The sequence below is a fragment of the Setaria italica genome, chromosome IX, assembly GCF_000263155.2.
Source record: "Setaria italica strain Yugu1 chromosome IX, Setaria_italica_v2.0, whole genome shotgun sequence".
NCBI lineage: Eukaryota > Viridiplantae > Streptophyta > Magnoliopsida > Poales > Poaceae > Setaria > Setaria italica.
Genome location: NC_028458.1, coordinates 45,415,852 through 45,443,364, shown reverse-complemented (window position 1 = coordinate 45,443,364; position 27,513 = coordinate 45,415,852). Strand labels below are relative to the sequence as shown.

General features: G+C 45.7%; 4 protein-coding genes across 4 annotated transcripts; all 4 read left to right on the top strand.

The window, feature by feature from the left end:
• Positions 1 to 2,366: 2,366 nt before the first annotated feature.
• LOC101784444 (cytochrome P450 709B2) lies at positions 2,367 to 4,699 on the top strand. Its single transcript, XM_004984209.4, has 5 exons — positions 2,367 to 2,789; positions 3,030 to 3,253; positions 3,356 to 3,603; positions 3,702 to 4,104; positions 4,205 to 4,699. Exons 1-5 carry the CDS (start codon positions 2,528 to 2,530, stop codon positions 4,634 to 4,636), a joined length of 1,569 nt encoding a protein of 522 aa, XP_004984266.1. The 5' UTR covers positions 2,367 to 2,527; the 3' UTR covers positions 4,637 to 4,699.
• Positions 4,700 to 9,507: 4,808 nt separating this feature from the next.
• On the top strand, positions 9,508 to 11,585 carry LOC101784028 (cytochrome P450 709B2). Its single transcript, XM_004984208.2, has 5 exons — positions 9,508 to 9,828; positions 9,953 to 10,176; positions 10,251 to 10,501; positions 10,614 to 10,983; positions 11,082 to 11,585. Exons 1-5 carry the CDS (start codon positions 9,552 to 9,554, stop codon positions 11,511 to 11,513), a joined length of 1,554 nt encoding a protein of 517 aa, XP_004984265.1. The 5' UTR covers positions 9,508 to 9,551; the 3' UTR covers positions 11,514 to 11,585.
• A 1,431-nt stretch (positions 11,586 to 13,016) lies between these two features.
• On the top strand, positions 13,017 to 15,477 carry LOC101783630 (cytochrome P450 709B2). Its single transcript, XM_004984207.3, has 5 exons — positions 13,017 to 13,549; positions 13,653 to 13,876; positions 13,977 to 14,224; positions 14,312 to 14,741; positions 14,805 to 15,477. The coding sequence occupies exons 1-5, from the start codon at positions 13,279 to 13,281 to the stop codon at positions 15,234 to 15,236; spliced, it is 1,605 nt and encodes a 534-aa protein (XP_004984264.2). The 5' UTR covers positions 13,017 to 13,278; the 3' UTR covers positions 15,237 to 15,477.
• Positions 15,478 to 16,648: 1,171 nt separating this feature from the next.
• On the top strand, positions 16,649 to 17,474 carry LOC101783224. The gene has a single exon (XM_004984206.1). It carries the CDS (start codon positions 16,850 to 16,852, stop codon positions 17,099 to 17,101), a length of 252 nt encoding a protein of 83 aa, XP_004984263.1. The 5' UTR covers positions 16,649 to 16,849; the 3' UTR covers positions 17,102 to 17,474.
• Positions 17,475 to 27,513: the final 10,039 nt, after the last annotated feature.

Genomic DNA, 27,513 nt, shown 5'->3' with positions numbered 1-27,513 from the left:
CTGTTGCTTGAATTGCTTCAAACGATAGCCATTCTATTCTACAGGGTTGGACCATTAGCTAGGTTTCTTCTTGCTCGATCGCACTTGCAAACGACGGGGAGAGCAGAGCAGCTGTAGCTGTCACACAAGGTCACAAGCCGTCGCCCTGTGGCTGTCAGATTGTCGCTGCCTCTACCGAACTGGAGAGAGTGCTCCCAAAGAAGGACGCAGACGTGCGCTCCTCCTCCTTGTCGTGCGTGGGGGAATCCTTCTAACTCTGCATGCACACAAACGAAAGCGCCGGCCCTGTTACAAAAAGAAAAAGTTTGCAGTCGAACATAGCATGTTGCAAATTTGTAAAAAGTTTCAGATGTGTAAATACTCGTGAACGGTGAACCTCGCATGCATGATTGCTGTACCTAGCCAGTGTCTTTGTTGCTACCTCCAGTGTAGGACTTGATGTTGATCTAGCAATCACCAGCACTACAAGTTGAGTGGCTGTGAATGATCCCTAACGTGGATATTTTTGTTTCTTTTCTTCTTCGCTTTTGATTTAAGCAACGAATTATCTCGTCTGGCAAGCTATTCTGATCATTAGGACCATCATATCTATCCACAACAGCCTTGAGCCCTGGCGAATGCGGGCGAGAAACTTGGGCGAATTGTCATGTCTCTGTAAGCCTTTCTTAGCGTCAAGGCTTTTGTAGCAGGGGGGACGTACAGATTTAGTGAGCTCAGTGGTACTTGTAGTGCCGTGATTGCACAGCTTAACAGCTATGAGTGTCACAGAAGCTGTGGAACTGTGGCTACCGGGTTATTTCTTTCAGGGATCACCAGGTCAAGATCTGCACAGTGATGTGTCTGTGAAGAGAGCCGCGATTTGTTCTGATCTCCCACAAGGGCATGGCTTGCCAATTTCTCTGGCACGTATTCCCTCCATCTCAAATTGTAAGTCATTCCAAGAATCTTGGAGAGTCAAAGCATCTTAAGTTTGACTATAGAGAAAATTATAAAGATTTTTGACATCAAATAGGTATACTATGAAGATATAATTGATGAAGAATCTAATGATACTTACATGACATCATAAATGTTATTATATTATCATATAAATTTGATCAAACTTGAGATACTTTGACTCTCCAAGATTTTTGGAATGACTTACAATTTGGGATGGATGAGTACGTTACTACTCGATCTTACCAGAACTGAAGATCACGTCGTTTCTTATAATTCGCTGCTGTACGATATATTTTATCTTATTAGGACTCAAGGTTATGTCGTTTCTTATAATTCGCTATGGTATGATATATTTTTAAACACACACGAAACTTATATACATACACGTATACTTATCATTATAAATACATGTACTCAACACCCCCATATGAGCATCTTTGGACCATTGGACCTGCAGATCTCGAGACCGACGAAATCACTGATTGCTGATTGCTATTAAGGAGCACGTCACCTTCATTATTCCAATGAAGAAATAGTGCTGTTAATTTTTTCAAAAAAAATCTAGAAAATTGCACGCATCCATACTGGGTCAAAGACTTCAACCCGACTGGATAGGTTTCACCACAAGAAACATAGCCAACTTTGGCATGATATATGATGGCATAACTTTTTCTTATTTAATGCTTAGCTATGCAGAAGCTAAAGAGTGATTTTAGGTCGATTGTATCACCTTGAATAAAGCTTTCTTTATTTTTAATAAACTGAGAAGCAAAGATTTACAATGCCGAGCTGCTCTTTGCACGTTATGTGCTTTTATTTATATGATAAATTGTAGGGTTCCAATTCTTTCTTTCTTAAAAAAAAGTAACTTATGACACACAAGTTTGACCAATTTTAAGTAATGCAGTTTAAATTGAAGGCTTTTGTGTACAAATAATGTACCTCTGCACTCTCATCGTAGACAAATAATTTCATTGAGGCATCATGATTTGCCCGTCACCATCCCTTTAAGAAAAAGGCAAAAACTGGTCCAATATCCCTTTAGAAAAGAAGACAAAATGACCAGCGCACACAAACTTACAAGAAAAATCAGACACAAGCACACGAGACATAGAGCTAAAGCACCATATACATTCATATGTCTATAAGCAATAATAATGGAGCTGGAAAAACATGGTTAGATATGACACTGTGTTAGTGGCCACCAACATAACAGTGTTAGGAGTCATGGCCTCACACTAGAGAAGACGAGTACGTGCACACACCACCACCAATCTCCAACTTGTCTCTGGATCCTCAATTTTCATTGGGCAATGTTAAATTGTTAATAACTCGACACTTATGCACAAAAAACAAGTACTGTACCCAACAAGGCGTTTCGCCTAGGATTAAGCCTGCTGACCAACTCAGCTCGACCTATTATCGATAAGAACATGGCACTGATAGTCGTGCTGCTAACGAGGCCGATGCTATACGCCATAGGACATCCGCCGCATATCAACACCAAGCGCTCCGCCGCGCGTACGGGTTTCAGTGAGAAGGGCGACGAGAACCTGTAGAGGAGTTAGCAGTCGTCTCGGCGGCCGGCATGGTGGCCGTGCAGCTGGGCGCTCTGCTCCTGGCGCTTCTGCTCGCGCTGTGGCGCCTCGCGTGGCGGCCGCGCGCCGTGGCGCGGTCGTTCGCGCAGCAGGGGGTCCGGGGCCCGGCCTACAGGTTCCTGGCCGGGTCCCTGCCGGAGGCGAAGCGGCTGCTGCTGGCCGGCCGGATCGGGGTGGCGCCCCTCGACGCCGGCTGCCATGACATCATGCCGATCCTGCTGCCGCAGTTCCACAGATGGGTCGCCGACTATGGTAATCTGACACCTGTTTCTTTTTTCTTGATCCCCTTCTTTTCACCCAAGATACTTTATTAATGATAAGCATGCACTACAAACTCCTGAGGAAAGAAATTCCCATACAAAATTGAATGCAGAAATGATTTAGTGATATGAATTGGTTGGTCGTGAGCCACTTAGTTCCGGCGCCTTATCTTTAAGACGTACTCTACTTAACTTTCAGTATACGTTCACTGATTTCTACTTGTTTGTTCAGGGAGAACATTTCTGTTCTGGATCGGTCCAATTCCCGCTCTGTTCTCTACTGATCTACAGCTGATTAAGCAAGTGCTCACGGACAGGACGGGCCTGTACCAGAAGGACTTCATGATCCCCGTCCTGAAATTTCTCTTCGGCAACGGGGTCATACTGATAAACGGAGACGACTGGAAACGGCACCGGAAAGTGGTTCTTCCGGCTTTCAACCACGAGAAGATCAAGGTCATGGTCGACACCACGCCTCCCCTGCATGCACCGGCCGAGATATGAACATTAGCAGCATGTAGCAGCGGGCTGATGAGATTTAATTTGCCCCGTGTTCAGAGCATGTCGGCGGTGACAGCGGAGGTCACCAAGCAGATGATGCAGCAATGGCGCGAGCAGTTAGGCCAGAGCGGCGGCAAGGAAGAAGCGGAGATAGACATGATCCTCGCCTTCAACGACCTGACGGCAAAGATCAACGGCCGCGTCGCCTTCGGCACGAGCCACGAGGACGTCGAGGAGGTCATCGTCTTGATGCGGGAGATGCAGAAGCACGCCACTGCGGCCACGCTCGATGCTCCAATCCTCTGGTAAAGTAGTAGTAGTGTTCAGTATTCACTTGTATATGCAACTGCTCTGAATCCAAGCTCATGGCATCAACAGAAGTAATTTCTTCTCGTTCATTCAGGTATCTGCCGACTCGGCGTAACCTGCACGTTCGACGTCTGAACAAGCAGCTGAGGAGCAAGATCATGTCGATCATGCAGGCGCGACTGGCCGCCAAGGGAGCCAAGTCCGGCGCCGGCGATGCCGCCGGCTGCGGGGACGACCTGCTCGGGCTGTTGCTGGAGGCGTGGACGCCGCAGCGGCGAGGGAGCGCCGAGACGCTGACGGCCGACGAGGTGATCGACGAGTGCAAGACCTTCTTCGCCGCGGGGCAGGAGACCACGGCCACCCTCCTCGTCTGGGCCATGTTCCTGCTCGCCGTGCACCCGCAGTGGCAGGACAGGGTCAGGGAGGAGGTCCTCCGCGAATTCCGCGGCGGCGACGGCGAGGCCCCCAGCGCCGATGTCCTCGGCCAACTGAAGCTGGTAAGCACTGCATCTCAACTCCCAGATCGAGATGATCAATGCAAGCATGCACGCGCACCTACCACACATGTAAGCTCATCGTCACACATCATGCTTGCAGCTCCACATGGTTCTTCTCGAGACGTCACGCCTCTACCCGCCGATCGTGTACATCCAACGGAGGGCCGCCATGGACGTCGAGCTAGCAGGAATCAAGGTGCCCCAAGGGACGGTGATATCGATCCCCATCGCCATGCTGCACCGGGATAAGGAGGTCTGGGGCCCCGACGCCGACGAGTTCAACCCCATGAGGTTCGAGCACGGCGCCACCAAGGCGGCCAAAGACCCCAAGGCGCTGCTGTCTTTCTCCCTGGGGCCGAGAGTATGCACCGGCCAGAACTTCGGCATCGTAGAGGTGCAGGTTGCCATGGCGATGATCCTCAGGAAGTTCTCCTTCTCCCTCTCCTCGAAGTATGTTCATAAGCCGAAATATCTCCTGTCCTTGACCCCCAAGCTTGGGATGCCGCTCATCGTGAAGAATATAGATGGGTGACAATGGTTGTAAAACCTCCTTGTAGGGTGTGAGAATAAATATATGGTTACATTGTGTGATGAATGGTGGCGTTTCAATTATTTTTTTTAAAAAGAAGTAACTATATGCCGACGCACCAGGATGGTCATCTAACTAGTGCTAATTGAACGTTAATTCTCAGAAAAAAAAGAAACAAACTTTAGAAATCCTCACAGTAAACAACCACTATGAAAACAACCTAAAGTTACCCTGCCTAAATGCATCTAAATTACCCACTCTGCCTTTATGAAAGTTAATAATCCATAGTAAACCACGTAAATTAGTATCTAAGTTACCCAAATTTGCCATTACAAAACATAATAATCTTCTAAATTACACACTCTTGTTATTATTAATATAAACTAAATTAACCCCCTAAATCTACAACTAAATTACTCATATACTTTGTTATGAATAAAATACCATAAATTATACTTACTCAAACAAATATATATACTAGAAACTAACTCAAAGTACTTATTTTTACCACTATATATACTAGAAACTAACTCCATGTAAATATATATGTTGGGTGCCACCGGACAGACCAAAATATACATGCATCCATGGGCAATAAGTATCTTCATAGTTTAGCAATGATTAAAAATGTTTCCTTCACCAACCACATAGCAATGAAACTAATAATGCACGGTGATGATAAATTAGTTAAGTTAGTTGCTACTTTAGACATGTTTATGCATTTGTTTACAGAAACATTATAACATATATGCATTGGTAGTTTCGTCATAAGAGCTCCATTTTTTTAAAAAAAAGTATGTTACTCATAAATTTTTAATAGAGGAAATTCAACATGTTTGGCACAATTGTGTACATGTAAATCGTGGCTGCACGTTTATGCTAATAAGAGTGTATTTTCACCAACTTTTTACTAGAAAAATTACCAACATAAAAATCTGTTAGTACTAGAAATAAAAATATAAATATTACTGCAGAAGCTAATAAAATACTTGTCTCCCTATCACGTCTATGGTAAATAAAAATTACAGTATAGCTATAACTAGCTACTTTATAGCAACTCCAGGTGTTCCCCAACATCCCGCCAATAAGGGGTACTGTGACTGCGCCCTAATTAATCTCACTTTCAGGATTATTGTGAAAGATGTTTTTGCAGTCTCGCAATATATCATCCCCAATAACACATACTCTTTTCCTTCACTATATATAAACAGCCATGTATACAAGAGAGCTCGTCTGCACAAATCTAATGAACAATTCCAATGAAGTTCATTAAAAAAACCAATAATTTTATCGCGCATCTTGAGGACGACAATGGATGCCGGGCTGCAGCTAGGAGAGGAGGTCGACCATCACGCCGCTGCTAGCTTGCCGTTAGCTCGGAAGAGGAGGTATGCTCGGGGCACGATTGCTCACGTCATAGACCGGTAGGGCTCAGGTGGCGACAGAGCAGCTCGCGTTGTAGCCAAAGAGGGGCTTAGGGCAGCAACAGTAGCAAAGCAGCTTGGGGGTGTGGCAAACAGTGCAAACTCCGTCCGAGCTTACGCGGGGCTCATGGTGGCCAAGGATGATGGGCGGGTGGACGGCTGGTGGCAGAGCAGCTCGGGCGTATCTTGGGTATAGGCTGACATGCGGTTGCATTTTGTTCAAAAGAAAGGGAGGTATACGAGAGTTAAGGGTGATTTATTGTTGATCACCTGTAACACTTTATTGGGATCGGAGGTTTTTATTGGGGACTCATGAAGAACACCCAAAATCATAACGATGGTTGGGGATTTAGAGGAGGGGAGAGGTTATTAGGAACATTCTGAAGATGTTTTTAGAGCGTTTCTAAAAAATTCTTCCTTATAATTATCTATTTGTGATTCTATTAAAATTTTATTTCCTCGAAATTATGTCATCCCATAGCATATTCCCGGTAATAAACACGGACGTCTGGAACAGGATGATGCCGCCGGCATCGTGCACGCGCAATCCCTTCACGAGGTCCGGCCGAGGCACAGCGGGTAGCTGCTCACCTTCCTCTCAGATCACCATCAACGCGCGGTGCGTCGATGGGCGAGCGGCAGTGGACGCAGCATCGGCGGGCTGTGCCGGTAGGCTACAGGCGAGGACGGCCAAGGGCTGCGCGAAATCAGGCAGGAGCGCACGCGAATCAGGCAAGGGCAGCGGGAATCAAGGCAGCTGTGGCGCGAATCGAGCAGCCGGAGCTCGCGATAGCTCCCCGTGCTTGCCGGAGCTCGCCGTGAAGGGCAGGCCAACAGCTCGCGGCCTCGCGCTTGTAGCGAAGGAAGTTCGTGGCCTCGTACTCATAGCGAACGGGAATGAGTAGGGTGGGCGGAGCGACGTGGCGCCAGAGTAGCAGCGCGAGCTCCGGCGGTGTGAGAAGCAGCATGCGCGAGGCGAGGCTCTGGTCGTGGGCTCACGCAAGAAGAGATAAGGTTGAGGTACAAACCGAGAGAAAAAAAAAAGAGAAGGCAAATAACACGGCGGGGAGCTGGAGCACGGAGCCGACAGACAGTTGAGATTGGGGGAGGTGAAAACTCGCGGAAACATGCTGATCGAGAAAGTTAGGATACAAGTCGTCGTATATTCGCGGAGTTTTAAGGGAGCTGTCGGATATTCATGAAGTTTTATGGAGCTGTTGGAGGCTATTTTTTTCTCCTAATTAATTACGGGTAATTTAATGGAACTTTTGGAGTTAGTCTCCTAAGAACAACTTGCTCATGTACTGGTCGGCATAGTCTCAGAGCAGGGTGCGCCAGAATGTCGTTATATAGATCCTGTTTGACAGAGTTCCCAGAGATAATTCTCTGCTGAATTCAGTAGGAGCTCTGCCAAACAGTTTTTCAGACAGAAGTGATTCTCTGCTGATTTTTGCAAAGTGATTCTTTAAAATGAACTAAGAGACTAGGAGTTGAAAAAACTAGCTTTTCCTGATTCTGTGAAGTGATTCTTTATTCTGATTTTAATAGTTTATGCTAGAGAATCAAAGAGAATCACTTTCAGTCACAGAATCACTTCTTTCAAAGAATCAACTCTCCATAGAGAATCAGAATCAGACCAACTTGCGAGTCCTCTATTTTGTAGCTGAAAGCAGAATGTGAGTGTAGCCTCAAGTACTGTACGGACTTTCTTGGAATCCACGCAAGTGCACCTCCAAGTTCTTAAAGGTCCTGGCTAAACCATCTCGATCTTTTATGGAATAAACGTGCTACCGTTGAAGCTAGTCACATGCTAGTTGTGCTTGACAGCTTTCTAACTATAACGACTTTGACACGTATCACACAGTGCGGGCCGGGTACAGCCGATCCAAGACGTTTACAGATGCCGCTAGGTTTGTTTACGAATCCACAAATAAGCATTATAATTGCATAGATTGGTACTCTTTCCGTTTCAAATTGTAAGTCATTTTGACTTTTTTAGTTCATAGATATTATTATACATCTAGATTTACACTATATGTTAAGTGCATAGTAAAAATTATACATTTAGAAAAACTAAAATAACCTACAATTTGAGATGGATGGAGTAGGTTACTGTCAAACCAAACCAAAAATGAACCATAGTGAGTTCACTGACAAGTTCCCATGTGATGTATTTTAGGTTCATAAGTGCAGCAACTAAGCTCGATCTCTGTACAGGGGAAAAAATTAAAAACATGGGGAAAAAATTAAAAACACGCACCGATGCTATATACAGTACTGCCAACCGCATGCTACACATGCTAACCTACCATCTTAATTATCTTTACTAGTCCATCAACCCATGCTCCCGCACAGGTATCGGAGATATCTTTAATTGTCATGTGTATCATAAAATTAAGAGATATCCATATTTTTTCCATAATTGCTTATGTGTTCATTATTAATAAAAAAAAGTTCTCCAATGTATTTACCCTCGCGATACTCTAAAACAGTGACTCATGGCTATCATATATTTAAGTCATATACCTATTTTCCCTTATTTTCTTATGTGCTAATTATTAATAGAAAAGTTATCCAATATTTGGACACTCATGAGTGGTGCATCAACCTTCAATGACAAGACACATATAAGTCTTTTTTATAACACTTAAGTTGTAACATTATTTTGTGTTACTCTAGGATACGTAGTAGTGACCTTCCAGTTATGTGTTACAACATACTATCATCTTTATAACATTTTGGGTGTAATATTATTTTTGTGTTACAATAATCATTTTTTAACACAATTTTAAAGGATAAGTGGTACCTTTTATTGTAATACATAGTTTTGTGTTGTTATGAATCTTCTTTGTAACACAAGGATGAATGTGTTATAAGAATGTTTACATTATCTATGTTTCGTAGTAGCGATGGAATAATAAACGTGCTACCATTGAAGTTAGTCATATGCTAGTTGTGCTTGACAGCTCACTAACTGTAACGACTTGACACGTATCAGAGTGCGAGTACTGAAGCCGATCGAAGACGTTTAGACTATGGAGATCCCGTTTGATTTGTCTGCAAATCCACATATAAGCATTTTCATAGGTAGGATCGCCAAACCAAACACACATCAATTTGTAGGTCCATATATAATAAATGCGGCCAACTCAATTCGATCTTGTGCAAGAAAAACATGCACCGGTGCTACATGCAGTACTGCCAACCGTATGCTACACATGCTCACCACGGCTCTCTAAGCCTTTCCACGGCGTTTTGGCTTCTCTTTTATTTGTCTTGCTTTTTCTTTCCTTTCTATCAATAATATATCGCGGCAATCCTCTTGCTATCTTTTCGAGAGAGAAAAACATGCTCACTAATCATCCTACAAGATCATATGACCATATGATACCTGCCTATATATAAACACCACTAGTTTCTTCGAGAGAAACCTACCAGCAGTCTCACGATCGAGCAAGAGGAGACGAGAAGCATACGAGCTGATAGCAAAGCTCATGGGTGCCGGCGTGTGGGCGGCCCTGCAGGTGGCCGCTCTCCTGCCGCTGCTGCTCGCGCTGTGGTGGCACCTCGTGTGGCGCCCGCGCGCCGTGGCACGGTCATTCGCGAGGCAGGGTATCCGGGGGGCGCCCTACACGTTCCTAGTCGGGTCCATGCTGAAGACAAAGCGGCTGGTGGTGGCCGGCCGGACTGGGGCGGCCCCCATGGACGCCGGTAACCACGACATCGTCCCCGTTGTGCTCCGGCCGCTCCATACTTGGACGGCTGAATATGGTAAATTGTTTTGTCTTTTCTTTTTTCACGCAGACATACAAAGTATGAACACTCGCTCTCTTTGTGAATATGGTCATGTAAACCATACTCCTATACAAACGTCCTTTGGGTGTTGATTGCTCAGGGAGAACATTCCTGTTCTGGTTCGGACCAATCCCCGCAATCTGCTCTACTGATCTTGAGCTGATTAAGGAAGTGCTCACAGACAGGACAGGCATGTTCCAGAAGGATTACTTGATCCCCGTTCTAAAATTTCTCATCGGCAACGGGGTCATACTAACAAATGGAGACGAATGGAAACGACATCGGAAACTAGTCCTTCCGGCTTTCAACCATGAGAAGCTCAAGGTAACGAGATCCAAACTCTGCGCTTTCGATCATCTGTGAGCACAATATGACTGGCTTTGGTTGTGTGTTTCCAGAGCATGTCAGAGGTGACGACTCGAGTCACCGAACAGATGATACAGGCATGGCGCACCCAAATACAGCAAAGCAGTGGCCACCGAGCAGCTGAAATAGACATGACCAATGCCTTCTCTCAAGTGACTGAAGAGGTCATCGGTCGTCTCGCGTTTGGCACGAGCCACCGGAAATCCAGGGAGGTCATCGTCGCCGCGATGCGCGAGATGCAAAAGATTGCAACCGTAGCCTTCAGGGATCCTCCGATACTCTGGTAACAGTCTAACTCCTTGCATTATTTTGTTATGGATTCACATGAAAAGCGCTAGGATTCAAATCAAAGCTCCATTAACTTTTGTTTGCTTCGCTCAATTGTACTTAATTAGGTATCTGCCGACTCGTGGCAACTTACGGGTACGGCGTCTGGACAGAGTGTTGAGGACCGAGATCATGGCGATGGTGCAGGAACGGGTAGCGGCGGCCAAAGACGGCGGCGCGTACGGGGACGATCTGGTCGGGATTTTGCTGGAGCAGCGAGGGAGCGGCGAGACGCTGACGGCCGACGAGGTGATCGACGAGTGCAAGACCTTCTTCGCCGCGGGGCAGGAGACCACGGCCACCCTCCTCGTCTGGGCCATGTTCCTGCTCGCCGTGCACCCGCAGTGGCAAGACAGGGTCAGGGAGGAGGTCCTACGGGAGTTCCGCGGCGGCGACGGCGAGGCCCCCAACGCCGATGTCCTCGGCCAACTGAAGCTGGTAAGGACTGCATCTCATCTCCCAGATCGAGATGATCATCATTGCGAGCATGCACGCACACCTACATGTAAGCTCATCGTCACTCATCATGCTTGCAGCTCCACATGGTTCTGATCGAGACGTCGCGCCTCTACCCGCCGATCGTATACATACAACGGAGAGCCGCCATGGACGTCGTCCTCGGAGGCATCAAGGTGCCCCAGGGGACGGTGATCTCGATCCCCATCGCCATGCTGCACCGGGACAAGGAGGTCTGGGGCCCCGACGCCGACGAGTTCAACCCCATGAGGTTCGAGCACGGCGCAACGAAGGCCGCCAAGGACCCCAAGGCGCTGCTGTCTTTCTCCCTGGGCCCGAGAGCCTGCATCGGCCAGAGCTTCGGCGTCATGGAAGCGCAGATTGTCATGGCCTCGCTCCTCAGCAACTTCTCCTTCTCACTGTCCCCCAAGTATGTTCACAAGCCCAGGTATGCCATCTCGTTGGCACCCAAACTTGGGATGCCTCTCATCGTGAAGAAACTAAACGAATGAGGCAAGGAAGGATGCGAGCAGCACGTAATTGTTGTATTGTATGAATAAATGAACACCAATCTACTAACTTCATTTCAAATTGTAGGTCGTTCAAACTTTTCCAGATACATAATTTTTGTTAGGCATATAGATATATATTATGTCTAGATACATAATAAAATCTATGTATTTAGAAAAACTAAAACGACCTACAATTGGAAATGAAGGGAGTAGCATATTGGTAGTATAACCCTTCATCCAACCCTTTTATAAAATTCAATAATGAGTTAGCAGGGCGGCCCCCGCAATCACACCGAGTATTAAGAATATATCGCCATCTTCCCTTTATATACCACCACCGCTGAAGTTTCATAGACATTGGTGTTCAGTTGCTGCTTCTTTCGATTTCTCTCGATTCTCTCAGGAGCATGGGGTTTCCCAAAATTAGTGAAGTCCTGATCTTTTCGTGATTTTTTTTTAAAAAGCACTGCCTTGCATTTAAGTAAGAAAGCAATTCAGGATTACAATGATCAGGTTATTACATAATAAAGGTTCCATCACGGTGAACACTAGAACTAAGAGGGAAACATGATCGCCTAAGATTCAAGGAGCTCCTCTCCCAACAGCGGAGTCCCACTGGCTCTTTGTCGCGTTAGAACGTCGTTCTTGATGAACTTGAACACTTGGTCAGGCCGAAACGTAGAGTTGTCAAAGATCCTTCGATTCCTCTCCTTTCAAATGTTCCATGTTGTGTACATCACAATTGTAGCCGCTGACCTTCGCTGGTTAGCATTGAGTGGCGCCAAAACCCTGTCCCACCATTCATGAACATCAGCTGCATCTCCTAGGAGGAGATTGCCATCAGCACCATTCAGTAGGCTTGCCCCCGATCCCATCAGCACCATTCGTGAATTATTAAGATCCTTAAAAGGACTCACCATGTCACAGTGGTTTGGTCAGGTCAGATTTCAGATTTCCGTTGCAAATTTCAGATTTATTTCTACACGCTGACGGCTGGAAGATTCGGCTTGTAGATTTTCTCGTACGTTGCCGTATGCTTTCAAACTTTAGGGCAGTGATGCTCCGACGTGCACAAAAATTTGCACGCCGGGCTATGATCATCAGGTGTTACTGACAACATGTGAGAGCTTTTGGACTTGGTGACCAATACTCGGACCTGTGATTGAGATCGTCCGTCTCCGAATAATCAGTAAAAACATGGCACATATATACTACTCCCTCCGTTCCAAATTATAAGTTATTCCAACTTTCTTAGAGAATCAAAGCATCTCAAGTTTGATCAAATTTATACAATAAAGTACTAACATTCATGATACCAAATAAATGCCATTAGTTTCTTCATTAAATATATTTTCATAGTATATCTATTTGGTGCCATAAATCTTTATGATCCTCTTATAATTTTGGTTAAACATAAAATTATTTGACTCTTTAAGAAAATTGAAATGACTTGTAATTTGGAGTAGTAGCTAGGTATATAATATGCTTGAATGTTGTCGTGCTCACCTCCCATCCCATGGTACATGTTGATATCACACGATACGTGCACATATATAAGACCGAACTCGATCTCCACACCACACGCCAGAGAAACCATGGATGATCACGAAAGAGTCACGACGAACGTGTGGGGGAGATCGACCAGGCCGGCAAGGAAAGCTAGCTAGCTCTACCAGACGAACAACTAGCGAGAGGAGGAGATCGAGAAACATGCATGCATCATACCAGCTAAATGAATGAATAGGAAGGCCCTGGTGGTGGCAGCATGGGGGCTCTGCTCCTGGCCGCGCTGCTGCTGCTGCTGATCGTGGTGATCGCGCTGTGGGGGCGCCTCGTGCGGCGGCCGCGAGCCGTAGCGCGGTCGCTGGCGAGGCAGGGGATCAGGGGCCCGGCCTACAGGTTCCTGGCGGGGTCCTTGCCGGAGGCGAAGCGGCTGGCGGTGGCCACCCGGAGACGGGCTCCGCCCCTGGACGTCGGCTCCCACGACATCATGCCCTTCCTGCTGCCGCCGTTCCACAGATGGGTCGCTGATTACGGTAAACCATACGGAAATCAAATTCAATATCAGTGGAGTAGTACGTGGAGGTGTGAAATGTGATCGAAGCACGCACTTAGTTTAATTTCTTGTTGTTCATTCAGGGACAACATTCCTGTACTGGATCGGGCCAATCCCTGCGATCTTCTCCGTTGATCTAGAGTTGATCAAGGAGGTGCTTACAGACAGGACGGGCCTGTTTGCCAAGGATTTCATGGTCCCCATTCTCAAAGTCCTCTTGGGCAACGGGCTCATATTGGCAAACGGGGACGACTGGAGACGGCACCGGAAAGTTGTCCTCCCAGCTTTCAACCACGAGAGGATCAAGGTCGCAAAGATCACGCTCATGCACCTATACATACACATGCACGTATGAACAGATTTAGCCGCAGCTGACTTTGGTTATGATGATTTTGCCTCGTGCTCAGAGCATGTCGGCGGTGACGGCAGAAGCTACGGAGCAGATGACGCGGCGATGGCGTGACCAGATACTGCAAGGCGGCGCTCACCAAGCAGCGGAAATACATGTCGACCGCGCCATCTCCGACCTGACAGCGGAGATCATCGGCCGCGTGGCTTTCGGCACGAGCCACCACGAAGCCGGCGAGGTCCTCCTCCTGATGCACGAGATGCAGGAGATGGGCGCCGCGGCCATGCTGGATGCCCCGATACTCTGGTAATTTAATTATATAAAGCGTGCATAGATCAAGTCATCGAACTCGATGATGGCATTGCCAGGTTTTGATTCCGTTTCATGTTCTAGGCATCTGCCGACGCGGCGCAACTTAAAGGTGCGACGTCTGGACAAGCTGCTGAGGACCAAGATCATGGCGATGATGGAGGCGCGGGTGGCGGCCGCCAAAGACGAAGACAATTGCAGCAGCGTCCATGGCGGTGGCGGTGGCTACGGCGACGACCTGCTCGGGCTAATGCTGGAGGCGTGGTCGCCGGAGCGGCAAGGGAGCGACGCGACGTCGACGCTGACAACCGAAGAGGTGATCGACGAGTGCAAGACCTTCTTCGGCGCGGGGCACGAAACCACTGCCACCCTCCTCGTCTGGACCATGTTCCTGCTCAGCACGCACCCGCAATGGCAGGAGAAGGTCAGGGAGGAGGTCCTCCGCGAATTCTCCGGCGCCGACGACGGCGGCGTCGTCGTCCCCAACTCCGACGTCCTCGCCAAATTGAAGTTGGTATGTAGCTTGCAGCTGACTCTCAAGATACATATAAGTATATAATGCAACCACCACATGCAGCTTCACATGGTTCTGCTCGAGACGCTGAGGCTGTACCCCCCGATCGTGTTCATACAACGGACGACCTCCTCGGACGTCGTGCTCAGGGGCATCGAGGTGCCCCGGGGCACAGCGATATCGATCCCCATCGGCATGCTGCAGCGGGACAAGGAGGTGTGGGGCTCCGACGCCGACGAGTTCAACCCCATGAGGTTCAAGAATGGCGTCTCGAGGGCCGCCAGGGACCCCAACGCGCTGCTGTCTTTCTCTCTGGGACCGAGGGCCTGCACTGGCCAGAGCTTCGGCGTCGTAGAAGCGCAGGTTGTCATGGCGATGATCCTCAGGAAGTTCTCCTTCTCCCTGTCCCCCACGTACGTTCACAAGCCAAAGTATGTCGTCTCGTTGACTCCCAAGAGTGGGATGCCGCTCATCTTAAGGAACCTCGATGGGTGAGAGAAGATTGCCTATAGGTTTCTAGCTAGTAGTGTACTATGGACAAATTTGCATCGACATACCAAAGTATTAGTTTTTTATTAGATAGGTTAGTTCCGTAGCGGGTGTATGTGCTTTGCATAGGTTTCATTTAAATGTTTATGAAATTTATACTCCTTCCATTCTCATTTTCTATATAGCTAGTTTGACTGTACAAGATCAATCTGTAACCATTATTTTTCTATAATATTTTGAAAATAGTTTAAAATCATAATCATTTTCGTCCATCATCTAGCAGTTAGCTAAGGTATTGTGTGGTAGAACCAAGCTGTATGCATCCCATGATGCATAGAAGTTGGAAATTAGCAAGTGCCTCCCGAATCCTGAATTCTATTTGTTTTCTTGCTATTTCAAGGTCATGCGCCAGCACAAAATCACAACGCATGCACAGCTGCACACATTCGGCCCAAAATATATCAAATGAAAAAAAATACAGAAATGGTATGCCTGGGCTGAAAGTGGAAAGAGGAATTATGTTTGTGCACGGTGCACACATTCGGCCCATATACACACAGAAATAACCAGAACAGCATTAATGCAAACATCCTGTACATTAAAAACACTTGCACGAATCTTGAAACGAAATTTCTATCCGGCTGATGATGTTTAGAAATTTCGTTTGTTTTTGAGCCTTTTTGCCCTTTTCTCGGCTCTGGCAAGTTGGAGCCCACAAATCTGAGCCATTTACGAGGCCTACCAAAAGTATGTAAGGTTGACCAGCCTTCCTTTTGGGCCTTGGGCCAGAGATATCGATTCGTGCATTCGAGCTCAAAGTGTCTCCTCATCTTCCTTCTCCCGGCCCGTTCAAGATGATCCGATATCAATTCGTCCATTCCTCTGGGGAAAAAAAATCAGGGGAACAACTGAAACAGAAAGGAAAAAAAAGAAGAAAATACCATAAAATTTCTGGAAATTCTGGTCAGCTATAGGCCCAACCTTACTAGGGAGACCAAATTAAATTCTCGAGTTAAGGCGCTTGATTTTATTGCATCCAGAAATTAAACCACCGTGTCAAATCCTTTCCATCATCAGTTACTACTGCCCGAGAAGTGAAACGCATTGCTCTCCTTGAATGACGACAGTTGTTACACGCAGCTAGCAGTCGTACCGGTGGAATGGAGGCAATCAAAACCCTACACTGCAGCAGCAATAAGCAACCGCCACAAGTCGTGAAACCGCGGGGGATCAGAGGGTCATGCAGCTCGCATGCACCGCACGAACCTCTCCTATCTCCGTGCCCTCCCTCACCGCCTCACGTACGCAACGATTCGGTCTGATCCTCCGATCGATCGGCATATATGCGTGGCGCGTGCTCGGTGCTCCCATACATATCCCACGTTCTTCTCCTATAACCCCCTGCACTCCCACCACCACCAGGACGTACGTTACCTCCCCGCGCGCCCGCCTCGCTCTTTATAAACACCCCTGCGGCCACTCGCCGATCACACCCTCTCCTCCTGTATTCGCAGTTTCACATCCATAGCTTCCTCGCTCGGCGTTTGTTGAGTTCCACACACACCATCAGCCTTCTTCCTGGGAGAGACAGGCAGGCAGAGAGGCGATCAGAGGCAGGCATGGGTCTCCCCCTCGAGCAGTGGCGCGGCGGCGAGGCGGACGGCAAGGAGGCGGCGGAGTCGTCGTCGGCCGGGTGCAGGACGCCCGGCGGCAACGGCCAGGCTGCGCGCGGCGGGGCGGCGGGCGGGGACTGCCCCGCCGCGCCCAGGAAGAGGAGGGCCCCCGCGGGGGCGGTCTCGCAGCAGCAGCAGCGCAGGGACTACTACAACGGCGCCGACGTCGAGGCCTTCTTCGCCGCTCACAACCTCTAGATGACCGACCTGCTGCCGTGTCTGCAGGACGTACGGAGCAGCTAGCTAGCCACCACCAGTAGTCTCTCGTCTCTTGTCGCCGGTGCACGCATAAATTAAGCACGGCTGTGTGTTAGAGCCGGGCGTAGCCTCTTCCCGCTAACGTATGTACGTACGGAGTCTGTACCCTGATCGTTGATCGAGATTGTACATTACTACCTACTGCTAGTGTCTAGTAGTAGTTCTTGACTTCTCAGTTTAGGTCTGGTAATCGTCTGAAATATGATATGCTGGTCATGCCATGTACTAGTAGCATCTAGCTTAGGATCTGTGTGAGGGGAGAGCTTGTATCTGTCAACAAGTTGCATTGTATGCACATTCTAGTGTGTGATCTCCGAACTAAATGAAGTTTATCCTTAACTACTTTCTGTGCTGATTGACCTACTGATGTCATTGTTGGTGACGTCCTCTCGTTCACTGAAAATTCCCCATCATATGTATCGACGAACGTTTATTTGTGTTACTGACTGGTCTGGTCTAGCTACCAAGGATACATGTGCACGGGACATTTTCTCAGTGTGTACCGATTCCTACAAATTGTGGCAGGCCTCCAGCTTAGATTAGAGCCTGCTGTACGTAAGGGAGCTTTTGTTTCCAGTTTAGGCCACGGTTGGAACTGTGAGCCAGTCAGACCCCCAAAATAAACTGGCTGCTGTGGCAGTAGCCAGAATATAGGAGGGGCGTGGCAAAAATACCCTACCCTTAATAATTGTTTTGTGTAGTGCACAAGGATCGGAGTATCAGATATTCAGGTGTCAGAGGCCTGTGTTTGAGCAAAAACCCATGATGATGATGCCTTCGTTCGTTCCTCGCAAAAGTAAAACGTTGATGCCTTTTGCTGCGTGCATGCAGCTTGGCACTGAATTATAGCCTTGCTGTATGCCCACTGATTCCCATCATGAGAACTGATCGGTCAGAAACCTGCGTGACAGCGCAGTGCAGGACTGGACGCAAATGATGATCCCCCTCCAATATACAGAGCAGGAACTTTCTACATTCAGGTGCTCCCCAGTTCTTATCCTGAAAGGCTGACCACTTTCTACATCCAGGTGGTCCTCTTGTCCACACAGTTGAAATGCATGTGAACAACAAGCTAGTAGTAGTAGACCCCCACTTCACTACTTCAGTGATATGTGTGCATGATCCATTGGTCCAGCAAGATCTGCTGTACTGAACCAGAGCGAGCGAGCTGGAGGTTTGGGGTTCAGACTGACTTCAGACTCCAGCTGGGTATCATGTCACCCTTGCAAAAGAAGTTGTTAGGATAGGAATACGACCGTCTTTTCAAAAGTCTTACTGAACTGGAGCATCGTACTCTACTCGGTGCTCTCGCACCTGCATGATGGACATCTATCCTACATTGCAAAGTTGACTACTGCCTTTGTTTTTTCTGAATCTTTTTCCCGCACGCAGGTTACCTGCAGAAATTCATGGCTTCCTTAGAGCCTGTGGTCGTTCTTATGGTCTCTTATTTTGATTAGCATCGTTCTTGGGAATCATACTGGGAGCATCAGTGTACGTGCACCTAAATTTTAAGCCTTTGGTGCTCCTGCAGTAGCTTTTTCTGAACTTGCGTGCCTTGTCGTTCGACCTGCTACTGCTAGGGCAATGATCATCAGTGGCCAGCAGTAGCTCACAGCCTGCAGCTGCAGAGGGGAGACCAAAAGATCTGAAAAGCTATACGATTTGTTTCCATGCTCTGCAGAAGTGCAGATGGATCAAGCTCTGCACTGCACTGCAGGTCGTCCGACAGGCACACGCAACGCGCGAACGGATAAGTGCCGTCCCGTACGGGCGATATTCCTCCCGATATTGCTTCCTGCATGGCTGACGCCTGCACTGGCATTTGGGCCTGCAGGGCCGTGGTTCAGTCGCTGGTATGATCGACGGTGTGCAGAGATAGGCCTTGTTTAGTTGGGGAATTTGGGAGGTGCCAAATTACTGTTACAGCACTGTAGCACACTGTAGCGTTTCGTTTGTATTTGTGAATTATTGTCCAAATATTGACTAATTAGGCTCAAAAGATTCGTCTCGCAAAATACAACAAAACTGTGCAATTAGTTTTTAATTTCATCTACATTTAGTACTCCATGCATGTACCGCAAGTTTGATGTGATGGGGAATCTTCTTTTTGCATAGTGTCAAAGTTGGGAGTTGGGAGTAACTAAACATGGCCATAGATGGCTTTGGCCGGCCGGTGCAACAATTTCCACTGCAGTCTGCACGGCAGCCTGCACGGCACCTGCCATCGACCCTCGCTGCTGTAGAATCATCATCACCTATTCAACTGGAGACCTGGGCCATGACATGCCAGCTTCCAATTCAGTTCATACCCTTGCAGGCGGCAATTTCAACTAGCTACCAGTAAGTGTTACTGCTTGATTATTCTCCAAATTTTCAGTGGGACGATCTTGGTCTCCGGCTTTTGTTCCTTTTGTTTGATTAACTAATCAATCATTCTGGAGCCATCATTTCGTTTACAAAACGTGCATGCTGCCGCTGTGGGCTGTGGCTACCCCTCTGTAGAAAATGCCAAAAAGTTGCCATGAATTACCACGAATGTATCCAAGACCAAGACACAAGTGTACAAGTCGTAGCGTTTGCTTTCTTCCTCACATGTTGTGGCCTCGACTACGACATGCTTGGACTGATTCACGGGAACTGTTGGAGCCCCAGCCGAGTAATGATAAACACTGAAAATAAAAACTGACAGGCCTAGACGATAACACAAGTGAAGAACTAACTCCGTGATCAGCCAGGAGCTACACATGTGCAGCATTGGTGTTACGTTTATGCTCATCTTCAGGTCCGTGGGATATCGACTGATGATCCAGTACTTGTACTCATGATTAGCACCGAGGAATCTTCAACTTTGCCTGGAGAAAAAAGCAGGAGAGAGTTGACAAGTGATACTAAGAGCAGAGATAAGGGACCAGCAGCTTGGTAGACGAGTAAACATAGGTACAGTTCAGTTACCGATTACCTCATGGAAGCATATACAATCTGACTCTGACAGCGAGCACGATATCATTGATATTTGATACTGCTACAGATGCATGAAGTCCATGGCCTCCAGGTAGGGAGAGCGAGTTCCATAAAAAAAAGGTAGGGAGAACGAGACAGGAGGTGGGGGCATGGGTGTGCACATGTGAAGGAGAGACCCACATTGATCGCCCTGCCTCTGCCAGGACCATGCATGCGGCAGCTCAGCTGGCCTAGTGATCTGTTGATCAGCGCAAAGAGGTTCAGGTAGAGATTGTTTCGTCAGGTTGTTAGAACCGTAGTTGACAGCTTTTTTCCTTTTTTTTTCCTTCTTCTTTCTTTCTTGTATTCTTTTTTGGATTTATCAAAACACATGAAGGTGGGCTCTTCTTTGGTGTCATCCTCAAGAAAACTCATCTCCTAAGTAGGGTGCGATCCATCACTTAGGCCCATCCCTTTCCCTTCTAGCACCCTTCCGGCCGAACTCTCCTGTTCCGACCCATTTGCTTTCCACATGCTAGCTACCACAACCCACCAATAACCAGCCCAGCCCATCTTACTATTACTAATTGGAGTTCCTTTTTGAAACCTCCAAGTAAAGTCACCTAGAATACTAGGTGGATACTCTAGAAAAAAAGAAAAATCCTAGAAATTCTAAAAAAAAATCAAAATAACTGGCCACCAATCGGTAAATTCAAATCATCATAGCCATTGGATCTAATATATTTTCTAAAAAATTACCCACCTATGCCATTATGAAAATAACCTAAAGTAACCCCCTAAAATCTATATCTAAATTACCCATCTCTGCTATTATATAAAATAAACTAAAGTAACCCCCTAATTTTCATCAAAATTACCCACATATACCATTATAAAAATAATTTAAAATAACCCCCTAAATTTGCAACTAATTCTCACCACTAATACTTAAAAAATAACTTAAAGTAACTCTTAAATTTTCATCTATATTACCCAGTGACTGAATTACACGACTACCACTTTCCTGCCAGGTCACATGAATGCTTCTTCAGCCTACAATTCAGACCTTATTTTCCTTTTTGGATGGACTTAACTTAATTTTTATGGGTGTGGAAATGTTCCTGGGATATGAATGAAAATCATATGCCCATTATTAAAAAGGACATGATGTAACCCTAAATTTGAATACAAATCACCTTAATTAAAAATATATACACTAATGTGTGATTCTAAATCATCTATTTCTTACACTATTGGTATATGATATAATAATTAAGGTATATACGCATGATGTGTATCACCATTTATAAAGATATAGAGGAAGTGATGAGAATATATATTTGTATGTTAAAATTATAGCTCAAACTTAGGATCCATTAAACAAATTCAATTGCATACATGTGATTTAAAGTGAAAAGTTAAAGATTATAAATGTGGATGAAAACATTATAGAGTAATTACTAACTAAAATTTATCACAATTGGATGAAGATAATAAGTATATATCTATATAAGTATTGTGTTCGAATATTTAACAAATGAGATGTAGCTCAAGGTAATAGTTTTTGTAGCAATGCGACCTCATTTGCATTAGTTCTCACGAGACACGCTAGAAGAAAAATAAATGCTAGAAATTCCAAAAATCAGAAACATCAAACATCAATCCTATAAACTCTAATAGTTAGTATATTATATTTTCTAAAAAGTTACCCACCACTATCATTATGAAAATGTTCTAAAATAAATCCTAAATCTATATCTAAATTATTGAGCTCTACCATTATAAAAAATAATCTAAAGTAACCCTATAATTTTTATCCAATTTACTCACGCATATCATTATAAAGTATAACTTAAAATATCATTCTTAATTTGAATCCATGTTACCCACGTATTTCGTTATTAAAAATAATATACAGTAAACACCTAAATCTTAATCTAATTATCTTCATATCCATCATACAAACATGTTCAATAGTAGACTAATATATGATTCTAAATTATCTATTTATGTCAATGTTAATATAGAAATTCTAAGTTAAGGTATATATGCATGATGAGTGTCAACATGATAGAGACCATACAAGCAAGGTCCTTGGGATGGCCTGATCTTCACGGCAGTAGGTTTCATAACAAGGATAACTTGCTGCACTTGCTGCAAGCAGCGGGTGATGCGACCAAGTGACAGGGAGAGAGGCATCAAAGAGAACTCCGACTCGATCTCTGACGAGCACAGAATCACGATCCGGGGTGGATGCGACCAAGCGCCAGGGTGAGAGGCACCGAAACCTTGAAGACTTCGACTCAATCACCGAACGATCACAGAACCAATATTTGAGGCTAATCTACATAAAACGGTGTAGTCTAACTGGAAGTCGTAGAGCACAAATTAGGGACCTCAGAGAGATCTCTTCACAAGTCCTCGAAGAACAGGGAAGAATAAGGGTGTGCAAGGCACTCAACAGCTCAACTGCAAAACCATATGAGGTTATCTATTCATCAAAATTTAACTTATTTTTCTTGTAATACATAGGGGTTATTTATACTAGGAACAACCCTCCTAGATAGGTATGAACTGAACTCTCCACGTTGGAAGGTGGAAGGTCAAGTGGTGAAGCATTCACGAGGTGACCTTTGAATCCCGTGCGTCTTCTCAGCTTCTGTGCAGTTTTCACTAAATCGGGCATAACTCCTTATTGGGAAGTCCAATGGACATGCGGTTTATTACATTGGAAAGTAGACTTGAAGCCTATTCCATCAAGTACTCATTCACCTCCATAGATATCGGGAATCAAGAATTATGACTGATTTATTATGCAGGTCCGAACCGCTCAAAACAGGAACAATCTGGACGTTTGGCTTCATTAGGTTGATCCACTCATATCCAAACGTTCCTTGTTGGTCCGTTTCTCATGATTTGCTTTGATTGTTGCGTTTCATCTTCATGTAGTGCGGTACCCACCTCTTCATGTGTAAACTTAATAACAACCCATGTAAAGGATTTAAGTAGTATAGAATTCTCAAGTATGTTGAAGTTAATTTCAGAAAGGAAAGCATGCACCTCGTGTTGGAGTTTCTTAGCACGGCTGGCTGTAATTGGTCCTTCATACACATGTGCTTGTGTATAAGCATGGTCTTGTGTAACCGGTGGGATGTTCTCATCACAACATGTAGACCATTTATACATGTATGTGTGGAAATATGAAAAATATTGATTTTTATGCTAAACACAATGTATGGAGATGTGATACAAAATGAAAAAAGTGTGAACGTGGATGAAAAAGTGTATAGAGTGATTATTAATTAAAAATAAATGATGATCGGATAAAGATAAATACACATCTATATGAGTATTATGTTGAAGTATTGAAAAGAATGAGAGAGTACTATGTAAACAACTTTGATTATTAGCTAAGAGTTTAATTTTTAAATACAATAATTTTAAAAATATTAGCTCGGGAGTATGGATTGATGGACTGGTGCTACTAAACGAGGACTCGATCAGGAGGATGAGCAGCGCCCTTATCCTGAACGGAACGCATTGAACGCTGTATCGAGCAGGTTTCCGCGCGCGCGCCTCCGCCTCTCCTTCCAGAAACACGTTGTACAAGCAGCTATATACATTACATGCATCCATGGCTTCTAGCTACCCTGCAGAAAGAGCCAGAAATTTTGATGAAATTTGTCTTCGAAAGGAGAGTTGTCAATTTTCATGCGGTGCGCTTGCATGCATCGACCCCGTGCTTTCTTATTTTCATGTGGTAGCTCGACTGCGACATGGGCCAGCGCCTGATTCCCGGACTCAACTGACATGGCCAAATTCACCAATAGAGACACTGATGACTCAACTAGAAGAACAAAAAGTACCCGCGACACTGAACAAGCGTTCGAAGCAGCTTGCTAGTTGCATTAATTGCTACTTAGACTACCGGGGCAAAATACATATTATATCCTTGTAAGAAAAGTAAAAACAAAAATATTTAAGTTTACCACAGTTAGTATAGCATAACGCATGAGTACTTCTCAAAACCGGAGCAAATAATAAACCCCTGCTCAGCTCCTAACTAAACCACTCTGCAGGTTTTGTTTGATGTGGCACTGTAGTAGACGTGATTTGCTGACATGGCGCACTTGTCAGCACCTGGTCACTGCTAGGGCCCAGGAATCTTACAATGCAAGTTGCTTGACTGGAGAGGGGCCGGGGGGAAAAAGCAGGAGAGAGAAGTCTTCGTACGTAGTACTGTCGTACATGCTAACAGTAACAGTAGGGACTAGAAAAGGCATATAATCTCATAGTAAACATAAGTACATTTCGGTTACTGCATATGAAAGCACAGGACGGACGAAGCAGCGAGACTGATGGAGGAGAGAGCTCCGGCCGCCGGGGACCAGCAGGTGCGGCATGCCAACAAGCAATTAATCAGGCACGGATGGATCGACCGGCGCATGTGCATGTGAAGGACAGGGCGAGACCCACATCCGTGGAGAGAATTGGATAGGTGTTAGACTGTTAGTACGCGTGCCGTCGCTAGCTAGCTTATGTGTCTAGTATCGCGCACAAACGGCCTGCGTGCATGGACCAGTGTCCATACGCATGCGGCACCTCACTCAGCTACTGCACTAGCTAGCACTACTGTGTGGTGAGCAGCGCGAAAGGAAAGCGAGGGAAAGGCGAAAGCGAGAGGCTCAGGTTGATTCGCCAGGGCCTCAGGGAAGGCGACGACGCAGTGCAAAGGGTGGTTGTTAAGGCCGGCCTGTGCCACCTTCAACTCTTTAATTTGGAGAAGTCCATGTCGTCCATGTTGCATGTTTCCTGTTTGATTTTATTTGTTATTTTTTTTTATTTTGTGAAAGAAATCTTTGAACGAGCATCTTTTATTTTATTGACACCGTTGCGTTGATGACATGCATGATGTTTATTCAGGTCGTGCCTTGCGTGGGGACATAGAGACAAGTCCATTTTTAGCTCTAAGTTATTTGTTTAACTTCTTCTAGCTTCAACTTCAAGACAATGTAGGTCCCGTTGAGATTGGTTAAGAGATTATGAAAAGCTGACTTATAACTTGTGGTTTGTTATCCAAAGCTGGACTACTGTAAAAGTTGGGGCCCCGGTTTGGGTCCTCAAATTGTAGGAGCAGTTTTGTTGCTTTTGAATATCAATATTCTATAATGTCCACCATACTTTTTCGGTTGCGCACTATGATCCCTCTCAATCCATGACAATCCGGCCTTAGCGGGAGTGGAAAGGATGCGAGGTTGGTGAATAGTAATGGTGGGTAATTTCCTAGAAAATCCAATGGGCAGTTGGATCTTTTTTCCACACACCTAGCTGGTATAGCTTTTGGGAAGGCAACTCATGAGATTGGAACACTTTGAGCAAAGATTGTCAAACCTAGTCTATTTTATCAGGATCAGCTAGAGCTTTCGAAAATCGTAATCATAATCTACATGTCTAGCTGATCCAAACGGGGCTTCACCCAAACTGTCAAAACCGGCTCAATTTGTACCGTGGACCCGTTAAAATGGGTATTTTAAAAAAAAAAATATGATGACGTGGTGGCGGTACCGGTATTTGCTCTAAGTTGGCATTTTTTTCCACTCCAAAACTGGACCACAACATGGTGCATATATACATGTCAATTTGTCGCACTCGGCTACTACTTTCCCTCCCTCGCTAATGAATGCTGATGTTTTTTTGCCCGTGAGAAATGCACGCATGGAACAAAACGCCTAGATAACAAACGCTCCAAACGTACAGTAGTAGTAGCAGTTTCTTCCCCACCACCGTGCATCGCGCATGCATCCTTGTCCTATCCGTGAACCCGCGGACACGTACGATACGTCCGCCAGCCATGGCGATGCCGTGCGCCGCCCGTGCCCTGGACGACGTACGCCTCCAAGTCAAACGGGAACGTACCGGCCGGCGAGCCGGCTGCCTGCCCGTTGCGCGCGCTTGCTTTCGGCCGAAAGAGCGCAGCTGCCTGTGTGTCCATGCATCTTTATTCATCATCCAGAAAGGCGTGATCTCCCTGGAAGGATCACAAGATATACGCTCGCTTTGCAACTCGTGCTATTCCCGCCCTTGCTCGCTGGCCTACGTACTCCCGCGCTCTGCGCCTCGTGCTAATCTAATCATTGAACTGACGAAGAGAGACGATCGCCGGCGCTGTGCATGAAGATTAACATGACCGACGACCGTTTTCGTTCCCCTAGGCAATATGATTTGTTTTCTTCCGACGAGGGCTTTTCCTACTTTTTCGGGGAGGGTAAAACCCCGCCATTATTTTACATAGAAGTCACTGGAATAACTAAAAGTTACAAAGAAGTCAATCATGAAACATACCCAAAGTATTGGATCGCCGCAAGAGCCAACAGCCAACACCCCGACACCACCACCAAGACGCATCTGGGTCTACTGGAGCACATAGACAACCTCCTGCTCAAACTCGACGGAGAAAATCCAGAACTAGCGCAGCTGCAATCGAGAGCTGAAAGAAGCCACCCAATAACATAATCCCTAGCTCCACCAGCAACGAACTCGTCGTGGATGCGGGAACACCATCACGGTACAATGGGGATCAAAGTCCCACCCCAATGCATCATACCAATATACTCATACTTTATGTCTACCTCACTAGAGATCAAGTCAAGATCAATGGCGATGAACACCACCTCGATGGCCACCGGCGACACCATGGCAGTACATGTATGGAGGAAGGGATGAGAATACCAATTTTCATGTTAAAAATATAAAGCTTAACCTAAGGGTTGATCAATTAGACACATGTCAAACAAATATGGATTTGTGATGAAAAGTGAAAACTATAGATGTGGATGAAAAGGTGTATTGTATAGAGTAACTGCTAACTCAAATCTAACGTAAGCAAATAAAAATAAGTATATGTTTTATGAGTATTGTGTTAGAATATTTTAACAAATGAGAGAGGGGGTAAAAATATTTTATTGTTAGCTATGGATCCTATTTTTTCATGAATTTAGAATGCTAATGTCTCCCGAAATTATTGGCTAGGGGGTACTAGTTTAATATAATAGCCATTGCTGTCAAGTTTACAACCCCGATTTTTTTTGAGATTTTTAGTATTTCTATTTTTTCTACATGTCTCGTGAGGCTTAATGGGAAGACTTAAAAAAGATTATGTGAAGACTTAAAAAAGATTATCTTTTTAGCAATAGGAAGATCGTTTAGCTCAGCAAAACTCCATGATTATCATCCGAACTAACGTAAACCGGTTATTCTTGCTAGCCGCGTGAATACTGGATAGGTATTAAATTATGGAAGTACGTACGTACATTGTTGCATCCACAGATCAACCCGAGAAATGGGACCAAAATATCATTAATGGACAAAGCAGAAACGACAAAACGAGGGCAAGCAGGGACCCCAAGATA